Below are 13,893 nucleotides of genomic sequence, written 5' to 3'. Positions count from 1 at the left end.
AAATACATAACTAAATTTATATTTAAAAAAATTAAATTAAATATTAACATGATAGTTATTAAGTATATTATAATAGAATACAATTTAAGGCACATATTGGCTACTAAGTAGCACTTGTATCTTTTGTGGCTTCTAAATTTAACTTCCATTAAATGAATTCTTGTTTGCTATTGGAATTGCTTCTATTTTGCTTCCTAAATAATACCAAATTTCTCTTTTGGCCATATTATACTATTGCATTTAGTTTGTACAATTAGTACAATAATTATACTTTTGCACCAATCACAATTAATAATTTTTCATAAATTCAATATTTCAGAAGTTTTATATTTATTCTTAAAATTTTTTTGATCTGATACAATTTATTTATCTCTAATACTATTGACTTAATTGATAATGTGTTATAGGAGCTTGGGAGGCTCTATGATATTGCACTTTTTATGACTAAATTTTTGCAAACAATTATATATACATTATTAGTACTAATATATTTTTAATATGAAACTATAAATATGTCATGTCCCATTTTCAAATAATTAAAAAATAATAATCTTTGCTAAGGCAGGCAGGCCCAAGAAAGTGAAGTTTCGGAAAAAGGGGGTTAATCTTTGGAAACCGTTGGATTAATAAATGAAAATTTTTATTAAAATATGTTTCATTAACCTCTCTTGGACGTGAGTTACAGTTATGCCCTCTTTTAAAGGGTTTTGGAGGCATTTTTGGGCACATTCCAGAACTTGATTTTTGCTGATTCTTTGTTATTCTTCAGAGGCTGCCAAACCTGTGGAGAAGGAGACCCAAGAACGGGAGTTTGCAGGTTTCCAGGGAGACCCAAGAACGGGAGTTTGCAGGTTTCCAGGAAGGCTAAGAACGGGAGTTTGAAGCCATTCCATGTGCATACTCATACAGAGTTTGCCTTTGTGCTGAACAGTGCAGATTTGTGAGTTTCCGGGTGTATTTTTGTAAGAGTTTGGTGTTTCCGGTTGAGTATTTCATATCAGTTTTGGTTGCTGCTGTATTTTATACTTTAAGATGTTAAAATAGAGCTGAATATATATATTGGGACGTGATTAAACTTCTGAGATAGATTATTAGTGTTCTTGTGGTGTTTCCGGGCATATTTTGTGCTATTTCGGGAGCCCGATGAGCATAGTTTTGGTCCTACATTTTCGAGCTCTTGTGTAAAGGCTATACGGATCTGGAAATGTCAATTTGTAGGCTGTTATGCTGCTGAAAGTTCTGTAAAAATTTCCATTTTCAGATTCATTAATAATTTGTGAAGTTGTAAAGCTTTTAGCACTATTTTCAACATACCCGATTTGGGGTTTCTTGAGGAATTTGGTGGATCTTTGGGATATTAGCTGTTTGATTTTAAAGATCTGATTAGAGGTTGGAAATATCATGAAAAATCAGAAAAGGGACATTTCAAAATATATTCAATAATACTATATAATATATAAATAAATCTATAATAATCTAATTTAACTTTTTAATTGTACATTATAATAAACCTTACGTTATCTAATACAATCTTATCGGATAAATACAAGCCACTATGTGACAGTTGTTCTAATAATGAGACCCATGTCCACACCAAGGAGGTGTGCATCAAAATGTCTATTATTTAATTGAATCTTACAATATCCATTGTGAACAGAAAATTAAAATCACAATATATAATTACAAAACCAAGCACAAATAAATTAAACATTCATATTAAAAAACATAATAAACATATTTATAAAACATATATGTACACAATTCTAAAAACTAAACTAAAATACAAAAGTACTCTGCTGCCACTGACTCAAAAAAAAACAAGCACATTGCTACTGCTAATTCTCTCCCACCAGATAATTTACATACGCCCTTGACACCATCTCCAAATGAAATCTTAAACAGATAAGTAGATTTTATTATCCAACTTTTTCTAACACTTGGGGAGATCAGGAGGAGGCGGCTCCAAACTTGCCCAAAGACCAGGACCATTCTTCACTATGAAGACCGTTTCCAATCCCCATGTTCCATGATCATCAAAGTGGCAATGTACAAACCAAACACCTGCACATATGCTACAATCCTTCACTCCTCTACAAACTTTCACTTTGATGTCATATAATTCATCTAAAATCATATTAACTTTTTAAAAACAAAATCTGTTTATTACAGAGATTTAAGATGTTTCAAACAACTTCTCTGAAATCACTCAATTTTCTCGTAGAATCTATGAATTATGGGTATGATTCAAGATGAATCACCAAAAGAATTAATCTGAAATCATAACCTCTACAATAGATCCCACTTATTTATATGATCTAAAGAAACAACATCTATAATATATTGTTTAAACCAGAATATATAGAATATGAAAGAGAAGCCACATTGTTTAGTACCTGGATTATCAGTTCTGAATCTGATAGCAGCCCATCCTTTGACAGGAACACCCACTGTATTTCTTTTCGGAGGATCAACCAGATTGAATGTGAGTGGATCTGTTTCATTATCAAAGTTACCAAAACCCTCTCCCACAACATAAAAGTCATAGCCATGGATATGCATTGGATGGTTATCCGCTACGAAGATATTTGTTCCCTGGAACACCACCTGAACGGTGGCATTATAATCAAAAACTCTGACTTTTGTGCCTGCAATAGGTGTCCAAAGATACCTGGGTACATTACCAGTATAATCAAACACAACCGGTGGATAAGAAGGAAAATCAGTGGTAAAGACTCCATTAATGCCGAAGTAATAAGCTTGCAGAATGGAAATGTCTGGCAGAACAAAAGATATGTTGTTCATACTGGCAGTCACTCTGGTATTGTTAGGGCCAGCACAGGTAGAGCCGGTGGGACAAGGAGCTAAACCGAGTCCAACGGTTGTCATGATACTATCATCTATGCTCTTCGGAACGTCCACCTGATGGTCCGGTGAATTGAGGCTTCTTAAGGCTCCGGTAAATTTAGTAACCGTTGCAGTGTCATTGTATGGTGGAAGGTTCGGAAGGATTGGTTTTGCTGATTGAGGAGAACCCACATACTCTAAAATGGCCGTTGTGGTGGTGTTATCAAAGTTGCCTTGTGATTGGCTGGTGTATATCCTGGCTGCCATATAATATTTGACTGGTTTTTGATTTGTTGTAAGAAGAACATCTGCTGTCTGACCAGGAGCTATGAACATTACATCTGTTGTGTATGGCTTTGTGTAGGAGGAGTCCACTGCAGCCACTGTGATGTTATGTGATGCTATCTTGAAAAAGAGTTCACTGTTCATTGCAGCATTCACTATTCTTAGGAGGTAGCTTTTCCCGGGCTCTACTGAGAATTTTGTTGTCTCTGCATGCATAGAATTTTAGCTCTCTCTCGGTTAGATTTTTCTGGTGATTCTTTTCTAAATTGGATCAATATAAGTTTCTGTTTTTGATATTAATAGCAGCTAAAACAAGGGGTTGGCCCTCAGTACATAACTAATGTTAGATCATTAACAACACATCAACAACAAAACATTATCAACATCTCATCCTGTTCATAACATCAAAAAACATAACAACCCAACCAGTAAACCTGATCCACATACAAGCATACATATTCATATAACCACTAGTAACCACACCAAAACTACCAGTGAAAAGCATCCCAAGCTATAACTAAAATAGTATCTACTGAACTGCATAAAGTTATTCGAAAATATAAAAACAACTCTTTCTATGCATCTACCAAATATATCTACTCCATAGTTTAAACCAGAAAAATAAATATAGTCTTCAAAGCTGAATGGCCTGATAATAAAAGTATAAGCTGGAGGTAACCAGTAGAAGAGAGCCATCAAAAATATATATATATATATATATAGGTCTAAACATTGGCCTTCTCCTTCCCTTTTTGGACCAACAAGACTTTAACCCAATTGTTTGCCACCAAGTCATGAAGTTTAAATAGTATATTTTATGGCCAGTATAAGCAACTCTTATTGTTAGGTTTAAAAGTATATTTTATGTCTTATTTGATTTGATATTCTATTAGCTTCTTTAGGGACCCCTCTATTATTATTATTTTTGTAAAAAGAAATTAGGTCTACATAAAATTAGATTTAAATAGAATATTCTAAATCTTGCCTTATTTGGATGGTTTATCTGAAATTATATTAGTTTTCAATAATACCCATTTGTTAATATGATTTTAGATGAATTCTAATATTATCTATATCTGTCTAAACAAGTCGAAGAAGAAATCAGCAAATCTGAAATTCCACTACCTTTCAATAGATTCTATTTTCTAATATGATTTGAGATAGATTCTTATGCTCTTTATCTTAGTGTGATTTAAGATGAACCACCTGAAAAAGTCAAAGAATGAATCAGCAAATCTAAAATTTCACTAACTTTTTAAAAAGGACCTATTTATTCTTGTAATTTCATATGAACAGAATATTTTGTTTATACACAACCTGTTTTGAAAATATATATATATATATATATATATATATATATATATATATATATATATATATATATATATATATATATATATCCCATTGTAATCATCACAAAACTAAACTCACTTTAAACTTTTGGAAATGAACTCTTGTACCCAATGAAGCAAAACCCTACATCATAACCCTATATTTCTTCCATTTGAAAAGAGTCCCGTTCAACCCAAATTCTATATTCTAAATATAGATGTTTAGAGGACTTTTAGATTGGAAGACTTTACTTAACCTTTAATAGTGGACTGATCATTATCATGGAACTCGACTAATTGATCATGCTCAAACATTGATTTAAATAAATAGTTCTACCAACCTGAAGTCAGAAAAAAAATTTGTAAGGAAACAAATTCTTACCTGATTTTGAGCAGGGATAAAGGTCTCCCGGCTGTCCATTTATAGTGAAAGCGTCTGAAACGTTTGGTGCGCCTCCAGTCAGAATTGTTTCATATTCGACCATGATGGGATCAGCGTTCCACCACTCCCCTATTAAATATGTTACATTATTCAGTAATTGGAATCATTACGAAATACAATTACAGAAGAACAAATTCTACCTCTGGTATCAAAGCACATGATTTATAGCACAACATTTCATGTGTCAAGTCTCATACCATCATTATGAAATCAAATTCAGTCTATCAATCACTCTTTACAAATAGGCAATCCTAAAAGTTACAATTAAAAGTATTGTTTGAGAAAATATAAACAATTTGTTAAGATTTCTGGCAAAAAAATTGCTAAGCTAATTCTGTAAAGCAAAACAAAAAGAAATAATACACAAGGTAGCAGTCATGATGGAGTCAAACTCATTTTTCATTTAGCAGGGATTAGGTTAGGTCAACTTTTTTTTTACAGAAAAAGATAGACCATCAGCCCAAGAAGACAACATCAACAGTACAGAACAACAATTACAAAACAACAAATTAAACAAATATAGTGGAAGCATTTATTCGTTCTTTTATGAAAAGTTATGAGATTTAGATTATTTAAATAAAAATATTTTTAAGAAAATGTCTTTAACTTAAATTTAAAATTTTGAATATAATTCTGTAGGCCCTCATGCCAAATTTAAGATTTTGAATATAATCTGTTCTAACAATTATGAGTTATAATTTAAAGTATTATTCATCTTATTTTGCTCTTGAATCATTGTAAGGACTGTCTGATATTAGCTTGTTGAATCTTTAGTACTCATACCTGCATATTCTGAACTTCCTATTTGACTAAGATCTTACATTAATATCCTTAATACTTATAAAGATTATAAAGACCATGAACATTATTTAAACTATTATTCATCTAAAAGAACTGGAAATAAACATTTAAAGACCAATTTCATATAAAGAATGACAAACATATTATTTTCTTTCCTTTTAAAAGAATCACTTCATAAGAAACATATACATAATATAAGGAAGGCTCCATTAAAAAATACAACCCTCAACACGATTACTGATACACCATAAATTGTTGTATATAGACATTACTTTTCCTTTTTTTAACCATTTAACTTGTATTCCCTCTTGTTTTATAGTAAAACCAAAGAACTCAAACTATGTATCATCATATATATCCAAAAAATAACTATTTAAAAAAAATGTACAACCTTTAATAACTTTTACACACAATAAAAATTTAAAAAGAAAAAAACAAAGAATCTAAATTTTAAATGGTCTAGCATTTAATGAATACCATTATTTTCATTTCCATTTTGTAAGGAGTTCTTATCTATTCAAATATTCGGAAGGTTTCTTCCTTCTTTCTTTTTCAAACATCTAATCTTGGGGTTTCTACACCCAGTATATGTATTCAATGAACTATTATAAAATTGCACATTATAATCAAAAGAACATATGTTAAAACTATCCTCCATTTCATTACCTAGCACTATAGGAATCTCGGCATAGGGCCGAGGAAATGGATACAAGTGGTCCTTGTTAGGGTAGATGAGCAATAATCCATGGACTGTTGCACGGAGCCATGAGACATGGGCGTGCCACCACAATGTCCCTTCCTGTTCAACAATGGTGAATCTGTATGTAAACTGTCCCCCTGGTTGAATGGGGCATTGGGTAATGTACCCTGGTCCATCAGCCCACGCTGTACGAATCTGTCTCACTCCATGCCTGAAAATAGTAATGTTTTGCAATTCACAGTCTACAACAATTATACTTGCATTTGCATTTAAATCTAATAATATGCTGTTTAACCCAAAATAGTATGCATCACTTTACTTGCATTAAAATCATAATGTAATTAGCAATTCACAACAATTGTAATTGCATCCAGATCTAGAATATACTGTTAAAATCATTATAGTATGTACTACTATCTTTGGATTCAGATCTACCACTGTTTTTAAATTCAAATCTTAAGCTAAAGTTTTATGCAAGCATTATATTATATTTCTGAATTGGAATGTGTAAGTCTTTTTAACATCAAGGTTAATTTAGATCACATTTCATGATTCATAATTCTTATTATTGCATTCTTATATTCTGATGATAGATCATGAAATGTGATCCAAAATGTTGATGTTAAAAAAACTTACACAATCCAATCCAAAAATGAATCATTCAAAAATCAAAATGTGTTGTTTAAACCAAAATAGTATGTACCAGTGGATCGTGGCATTATATTTGCCTCTGTTATAGACTTTAACCCAAAGTGTGTCCCCTTTTGAAACATACAGAGTTGGACCCGGAAATTGTCCATTTACTGTGGTTATGGTTTGTGTATGACACAACCGAGTAACAGTCTTTGGTTTAATCTGTACAAACCAAAACAAAAAATTCAACCACCTCAACACTTCTTAACAAAAATCTAGCTTCACCATACATTTCTATCCAATATTCTCTATATAATCAACGAATCAGAAACCATTGATCTATACCTTTTCTGGTGGATAATATTTAATATAAATCTACTTACAACGAATTTGTAGTTATGGACGGATGCCCTTGCTAGAGAATCGAACACGACACTGAATTTAAACAGCATAACTATAAATCTAACTAGATAACATTTTTTAATTCTTATTAGCATGTTGCAAACACTAAATGAGCTCTTTCTCAGTCTGCAAAAGAAGCTACAAGAAGATTTCGGCCTGTAAATGATGTCAAAACTGCTGGCTTAGGGTGGTATATATAGCCCAAAATGAGAAAGTGGAAGAAGCAATTGGTAAATTAGAACTCATGGGAAGCATATGGTGGACATGAAATTATTTGTGTTCCTTTTTTGGTTACAGACAATGCAGTAACGTGAGAATACAAACTGCCCATTTGTGGTGTAATGTTTTTTATGTTTGCAAAATGTCTATCTCAAATACAGTCTTTAGCAGTAGAAATCAAATGGTTAGAAATAAAGTTTATTATAATATCTAGTAGTTTGATTGTGTGATGGAGATTGCAATACGGAGAAACCCAAGTGTCTTCTATGGATTGAGGAATCTATGGTGGATGGTGGAATAGTTAGGCAAGTTTTAAGCACGCCAGAGAACTAGTTAGTGCTACGTTAATTATCATTTAATATTTGGTTCCATAATTATTAGATCTCAAAGTATAAATCTACAAATGGAACTTTTCGGTCTGCAGTAAATAGTGGAGCCGTGGTTGTGAGCACCATCTTAGGCAAGTATTCAGCTCGCGAGAGAACAAGTAGCAAGTTCTCCAATAGTTCTTTCCTTATCAACAACCTACCTTGTTTCAATTTTGGTCAGAATTTAATTCCTATCTTAATAGATCTCCATCTCCAGTTGAAGTTTATTATTATTATTTCAATTCTTATCTGAAATCTACATGTTATATTTTCATTGAATTGAGATCTATTATTTTAAAATTGTTTTCTAGATAATAAGGTTCACACTCTTACTAATTCAATTTTGATGCTGAAGTTAGATGTCAAGTTATTATTGAACTTCAGATCCACCAATAGTGTTGTCTCACTTCTGATGTTGGACATGTGATAATATGACCTGTCTGTTTATTCTTTCTTGCTATTTCAATTCAGATTGAGATTTAGATTGAACTTGGATCTATTAGTAACTACAATATATCTAATGGAATTAGATAATGTGGATTTATTTGTTAATTCATCTATGTTATTTCAATTCTTATTCATAATTTAGATGTCAAGTTAAACACGATGTAAATGATATCGATCAAACAAAGGCAAGCAGCACAATATCTCACAATTAATGCTTGAACACAGAAAAATGATCAATAAGGAATTTGTCTCTACATATAAATATCCAAGAAATATACTACAATTTAGTGTTCCCAATATAATTTGCCAGAATTTGTAATATGCAAAAATCTAGCCAAAAGAGAGAACCCCTAAAAAATGAGGTGAAAAGACAAGATATAGGCCACAAAACATAGAAGGATCTGACGCATGAGGAAAATGAGGACAGAAAGGAGTTAGATTGCCAGAAACATGTAGTTCACCACCTCAAAACCCCTTAGATCCAAGTCAAGCTATTGTGAAAATCCAAACTAATATCAACTACCATAAAACTACCCAAAAGTATGTAAAACTTTGCATTTGGGTCACTACTACAAAGAGGGGGTGTTAAAGACAAATTTTTAATAAATTGTCTTTCTCCAAGACAAATAGAAAGTTATGTATTGTCTTGAATAGGTTTTTAATGAGTACATCTTTATATATTGTCTTAACAAATCGTCTTGAGAAGACAATAGTGATGGATGGGAAGAGGCACAAGAAAAAGGGAAACACTAAACACAATGTGTTGTGGCACAATATAAATAGATTGTATTTCATCTATTGTGATTATAAAAATGAATACATAGTACCTCTTTTATAAGTAAGTGTACAATATTATAGACATATCTAACATTAGCCGACAAGACAAAATATCTACATAGTTCTCGAAAGTACTATAGTCGACACAACCAAAATACCTAAACCTAAACATCTAATAAAAAAATTAGTGACAAAATTAATTCTAAGTATAAATTAATATTTCTAACACTCTCCCCTAATTTCTACTATCTATTATTACAAACTTCATTAATATTTACAATTCCCAAAGCTTCCCTCAAAATCTCAAATTGTCCTTGTGCTAAAGCCTTGGTGAAGATATTTGCAAGTTGTTCCTCTGATATGCAATGTTGTAGACTAATGAAGTGACACCTTGTGTCAATGTGCTTTGTCTTCTTCTGAAAGACATGGTTATTTGAAAGTGCAATAGCAGACTTGTTATCACAATAGATTGTAGTAGGCCCATCTTGAGCTTGCATTAAGTCTTTCAAAATTCTTCGCATCCATATTGCTTGACATGTTGTTGTTGTTCTGCTACATACTCTGCTTCAGCTGATGAGATTGTTACTATAGGTTGCTTCTTTGATGCCTAGGCTATAAGACTTGTCCAAGATTAAATACATATCCAGATGTGCTCCTTTTATCCTCAATATTCTTTGCAAATCACTATCTATATATCCAACTAATTGAAAATCATCTAAAGTATAATACAATATGCCATGATTCATAGTATATGTCAACATTCTTTTTCCTGCCGACCAATGTGAGTTCTTAGGTGAGTCCATGAATCTAGAGATTAAACTCACTCCATACATAATACCTAGTCTAGTTATTGTGAGATACATCAAACTACCAACCAATCTTTTGAATATAGTTGAGTCAAAACATTTCTCTGTATCTTCTCTATTTAGTTTGGTACCTACTACCATAGGTGCAAAGTTGGACTGTAATTTATTAATCTAAATATTTTCAAAACATCTTTTGCATATTTACTTTGACAAATGAAAATTCTTTTAGATCATTTTGACTAACTTCAATGCCAAGAAAATATTTCATCAATCCTAGATCTGTCATTTCAAATTATTTTTTGATTGTTGATTTAAACATGTCAATAGATAGATTTCCTATAAAGATCAAATCATCAACATATAAACAAAAAATCAAAATCTAAACTTGTTCATTGATCTTGGTATATAATGTAGGTTCACTGGTGCTTCTCTTGAATCCATTCTCTATCATGTATAAATATATTTTACTATAGCAAACTTGGAGTTTGCTTCAATCCATAAAGTACCTTCTTAAACTTATAAACTTTGTCTTCATATCCTCTTATTCCATATCCTAGTGGTTGTTGTAGATAGATTTCTTCTTCCAAATATCCATTCAAAAATGTTGATTTTACATCCATTTGCGTTGAGCTATAATAACTAATTTTATTCTAATAGTATCAATTCTAGTTATAGGTGCAAATGTCTCATTTTAGTCAACCCCATATTCTTGTGAAAATCCCTTAGCAACTAAACTTTCCCTATATATGTCTACATCTCCATTAGCTTTAAACTTAGTCTTATAAACCCATTTTACACCTATACAATATTTTTCTTAGGCAAATCAACTAATTCCCATGTATCATTTCTCTCAATAGATTCTATTTCATCATTCATTGCATTAATCCAATGTCTTCCTAAATGCATCCTCAAAATATAAAGGATCTTGAGCAAATAAAGAAAAATTTGATTGCAAATTTATTTTACTTCCTTGATCATAAATCTCATTCAAGCTTCTAGTTTTCTTGCTTGTAATCCTTGATCTTAGTTGTTCAAGTATAGGGTTTGAATCACTACTTACTTGTGAACTTGAAGATTCTCCATGTTCAACTTCATTTTCTAAGTGATCTCATTGTGGACTTCCAAGTGGAGTTTCTTCTTGGTCACTTGGTTGATCTTCTTAATATTTACGATCCTTCTCATCCTTCTTATCATATGGTATTGTTGCATCACCTATAACTATTTTATCTATATTTCCATCTCGAGATTCATCCTCTTTAAATGCAACATCCCTACTCACATTGACTTTTTGGGTGATAGGATTAAACAACATATATGCCTTAGATTTCTCATCATAGCAAAAAAAAATGTATTTCTCACTTTTATCATCTAATTTACTTCTAGTTTCTTTAAGAACATGTGCATATACACTACAACCAAATACTTTGAGATGAGAAAGACCATGACTCTTACCACTCCATGCTTTTTGTGGAATCATGTCCTCCACAATCTTTTTTGGACTCCTACTGAATATATAAGCAACACGAGAAATTGTCACATCCCAATACTCATTAGGGAGATTCTTACCTTTCAACATGCTCCTTTCCATGTCCATTAAATTGTTCTATTCTTTCACTTTGCAACATCCTTTTTCTGTGGTGTGTAATTGGTAGTAAATTTCTTTTTGATTCCATGATCCCTAAAATAATCTAAAAACTCACTCAAGACTCATATTCTCCTCCTTTATTAGATCTGAATAGCTTAGTAGCTAAACCACTTTGTTTCTCAACGAAAGTCCCAAATTCTTTAAATTTGCCAAATGTTTTAGATTTTTATTTAAGAAAGTAAACCCATGTCTTTCTACTAAATTCATCAATAAATGTTAAAAAAAAAAGTGCCTCCTCTAGATCCTTTCCACCCCCCCCCCTCCTCTTAATGATGGTTTTGGCATTGGACCGTATATATCTAAATGCACAATTTCTAAAGGTACCCTTTCCCTATATGACATACCTTTTGAAAAACTCTCTATGATGTTTGGCCAAAATACAAATTTCACATAGAGTTAATGATGCTTCAATTGGGGGTAAGCCTCTTACCATTTCCTTTCTTTGCAATAAAAACAATCCTTTGAAATTTAGATGACCATATCTCAAGTGCCATATCCATGTCTGATCTTGACTTATTACCTTGAAACTTGTTGCAACTTCATTAAATATATTGCTTTTTATTTGAAGTGGAAACATTCTGTTATTTGTCATTTCTACCCTTGCAATCACCATGTCACTAGGAGGCATATCAAATATAATGCATGCATTTTTCTCAAAAATAACTCTAAGTTTTTTACTAAGCTGCCCCATACTTATCAGACTATGTTTCAAACTAGGTACAAAGTACACATCAGAAATAGATTTCTTACAATTCTTTGTTATGACATTGATTGTACCTTTTCCACTTACTTCCACTATCTCATTATTTCCTAACTTCACTTCTGATTTCATTGATCTATCCAAGCTTTCAAAAAACAATTTATTGCCTATCATATGATTGTTGCAAGCACTATCTAGAAACCAAAAATCATTTGAACTCTCTTGGGATACATTACAAGTATGAACAATGTCTCATAACTACTCTTAGAAAAAATTGTATTTTTCTTACTTATATCAGCTTGTTTCTTTCTACACTCATTTACAAAATGTCCAAACTTCTTGCAGTAATAACATTGAACATTTGTTTTATCATACTTGAAAATGTCATTTGTGTTTCGAATGCATTCTCAAGTGAATTAACATTTCACTTTTTCAACCTATCTTCATGATTATACAAGGAGCCAAACACCTCATCTATAGATAATGTTGTTAAATCCTTAGATTCTTCAATTGCAACCACAATATTATCAATTTTAAAAGGAAAAATTCTTAAAATATTCTCTACAACCTTATTATCAGTAAGCTCATCACCATTCATCCTTATTTGATTAACCACATTCATAACATGATTTGAGAATTTCTCTACATAATCATAAACCATCATTTGTAAATTCTCAAATTCTCTTCTAAGTACTTGCAGTTTAACAATATTTACCTTACATGTACCTTGATATGCAATCTCAAGAATGTCCCAAGATTTCTTAGCTATAATAGTTGGCTTGATTTTTCCAAGAACTAATTTAGCTAGTACTTGTCCAATAATCTACAAAGCTTTTTTATTCTTCTACCTATTTTCATCAAGCTTTTTCTTTTGATTAGAATTTAAAGTAGAATCATCTATAGGTTTAACATAACCATTTGAGATCATATTGATAACTCATAGGAATAAAATATAAGCTTCATTCTAAAATCCCAATCATCATAATTCTTTCCAGAAAGCATTAGAATTGAAGGCTGAAAACTCTTTGAAGCCATGCTTGATTGAAACTCATTAAAAAATACACACATCTACCGAACCTTAAGTAGGGAAATAAGAAAATTACGGATCTCGCAATGAAATGACTTTCTATCCCCTTCTCTATTGCAATCCTTCTTATGTGAAATCCTTCAAACTCCTCTTTTTAACCTTGCTCTAATACCAATTTGATGCATGGGCAAAGGCACAAGAAAAATGGAAACACTAAACATAATGTGTTGCAACACAACACAAATGGATTGTATTTTGAAAATTTGCCATGATTATACAAATTAATGCACATAGTGCCTCTTTTATAGGCAAGTGTACAATATTCTAGACTTATCTACCATTAGCTGACAAGATAAAATATATACATAGTTCTGGAAAGTACTACAATTGACACAACCAAAATACCTAGACCTAAAAATCTAGAAACATCTAATGATGGACATGAGAAAATCAATTCTAAGTAGAA

At 31.6% G+C, this 13,893-nt stretch overlaps 1 protein-coding gene across 1 annotated transcript; it reads right to left on the bottom strand.

Annotated features, from left to right (window-relative positions):
- Window positions 1-1,930: 1,930 nt before the first annotated feature.
- Window positions 1,931-7,548, bottom strand: LOC149548377 (laccase-3-like). The gene is made up of 6 exons (XM_089794851.1): window positions 7,420-7,548; window positions 7,107-7,258; window positions 6,370-6,614; window positions 4,843-4,971; window positions 2,394-3,335; window positions 1,931-2,061 (listed from the first exon to the last, which is right to left on the bottom strand). Exons 1-6 carry the CDS (start codon window positions 7,531-7,533, stop codon window positions 1,931-1,933), a joined length of 1,713 nt encoding a protein of 570 aa, XP_089650977.1. The 5' UTR covers window positions 7,534-7,548.
- Window positions 7,549-13,893: the final 6,345 nt, after the last annotated feature.

The sequence above is a fragment of the Cupressus sempervirens genome, chromosome 7, assembly GCF_028749045.1.
Source record: "Cupressus sempervirens isolate cs-2001-9-10 chromosome 7, ASM2874904v1, whole genome shotgun sequence".
Lineage (NCBI taxonomy): Eukaryota > Viridiplantae > Streptophyta > Pinopsida > Cupressales > Cupressaceae > Cupressus > Cupressus sempervirens.
Note: the sequence above shows the minus strand (reverse complement) of the source record. Positions and strands in the feature narration are given on the sequence as shown.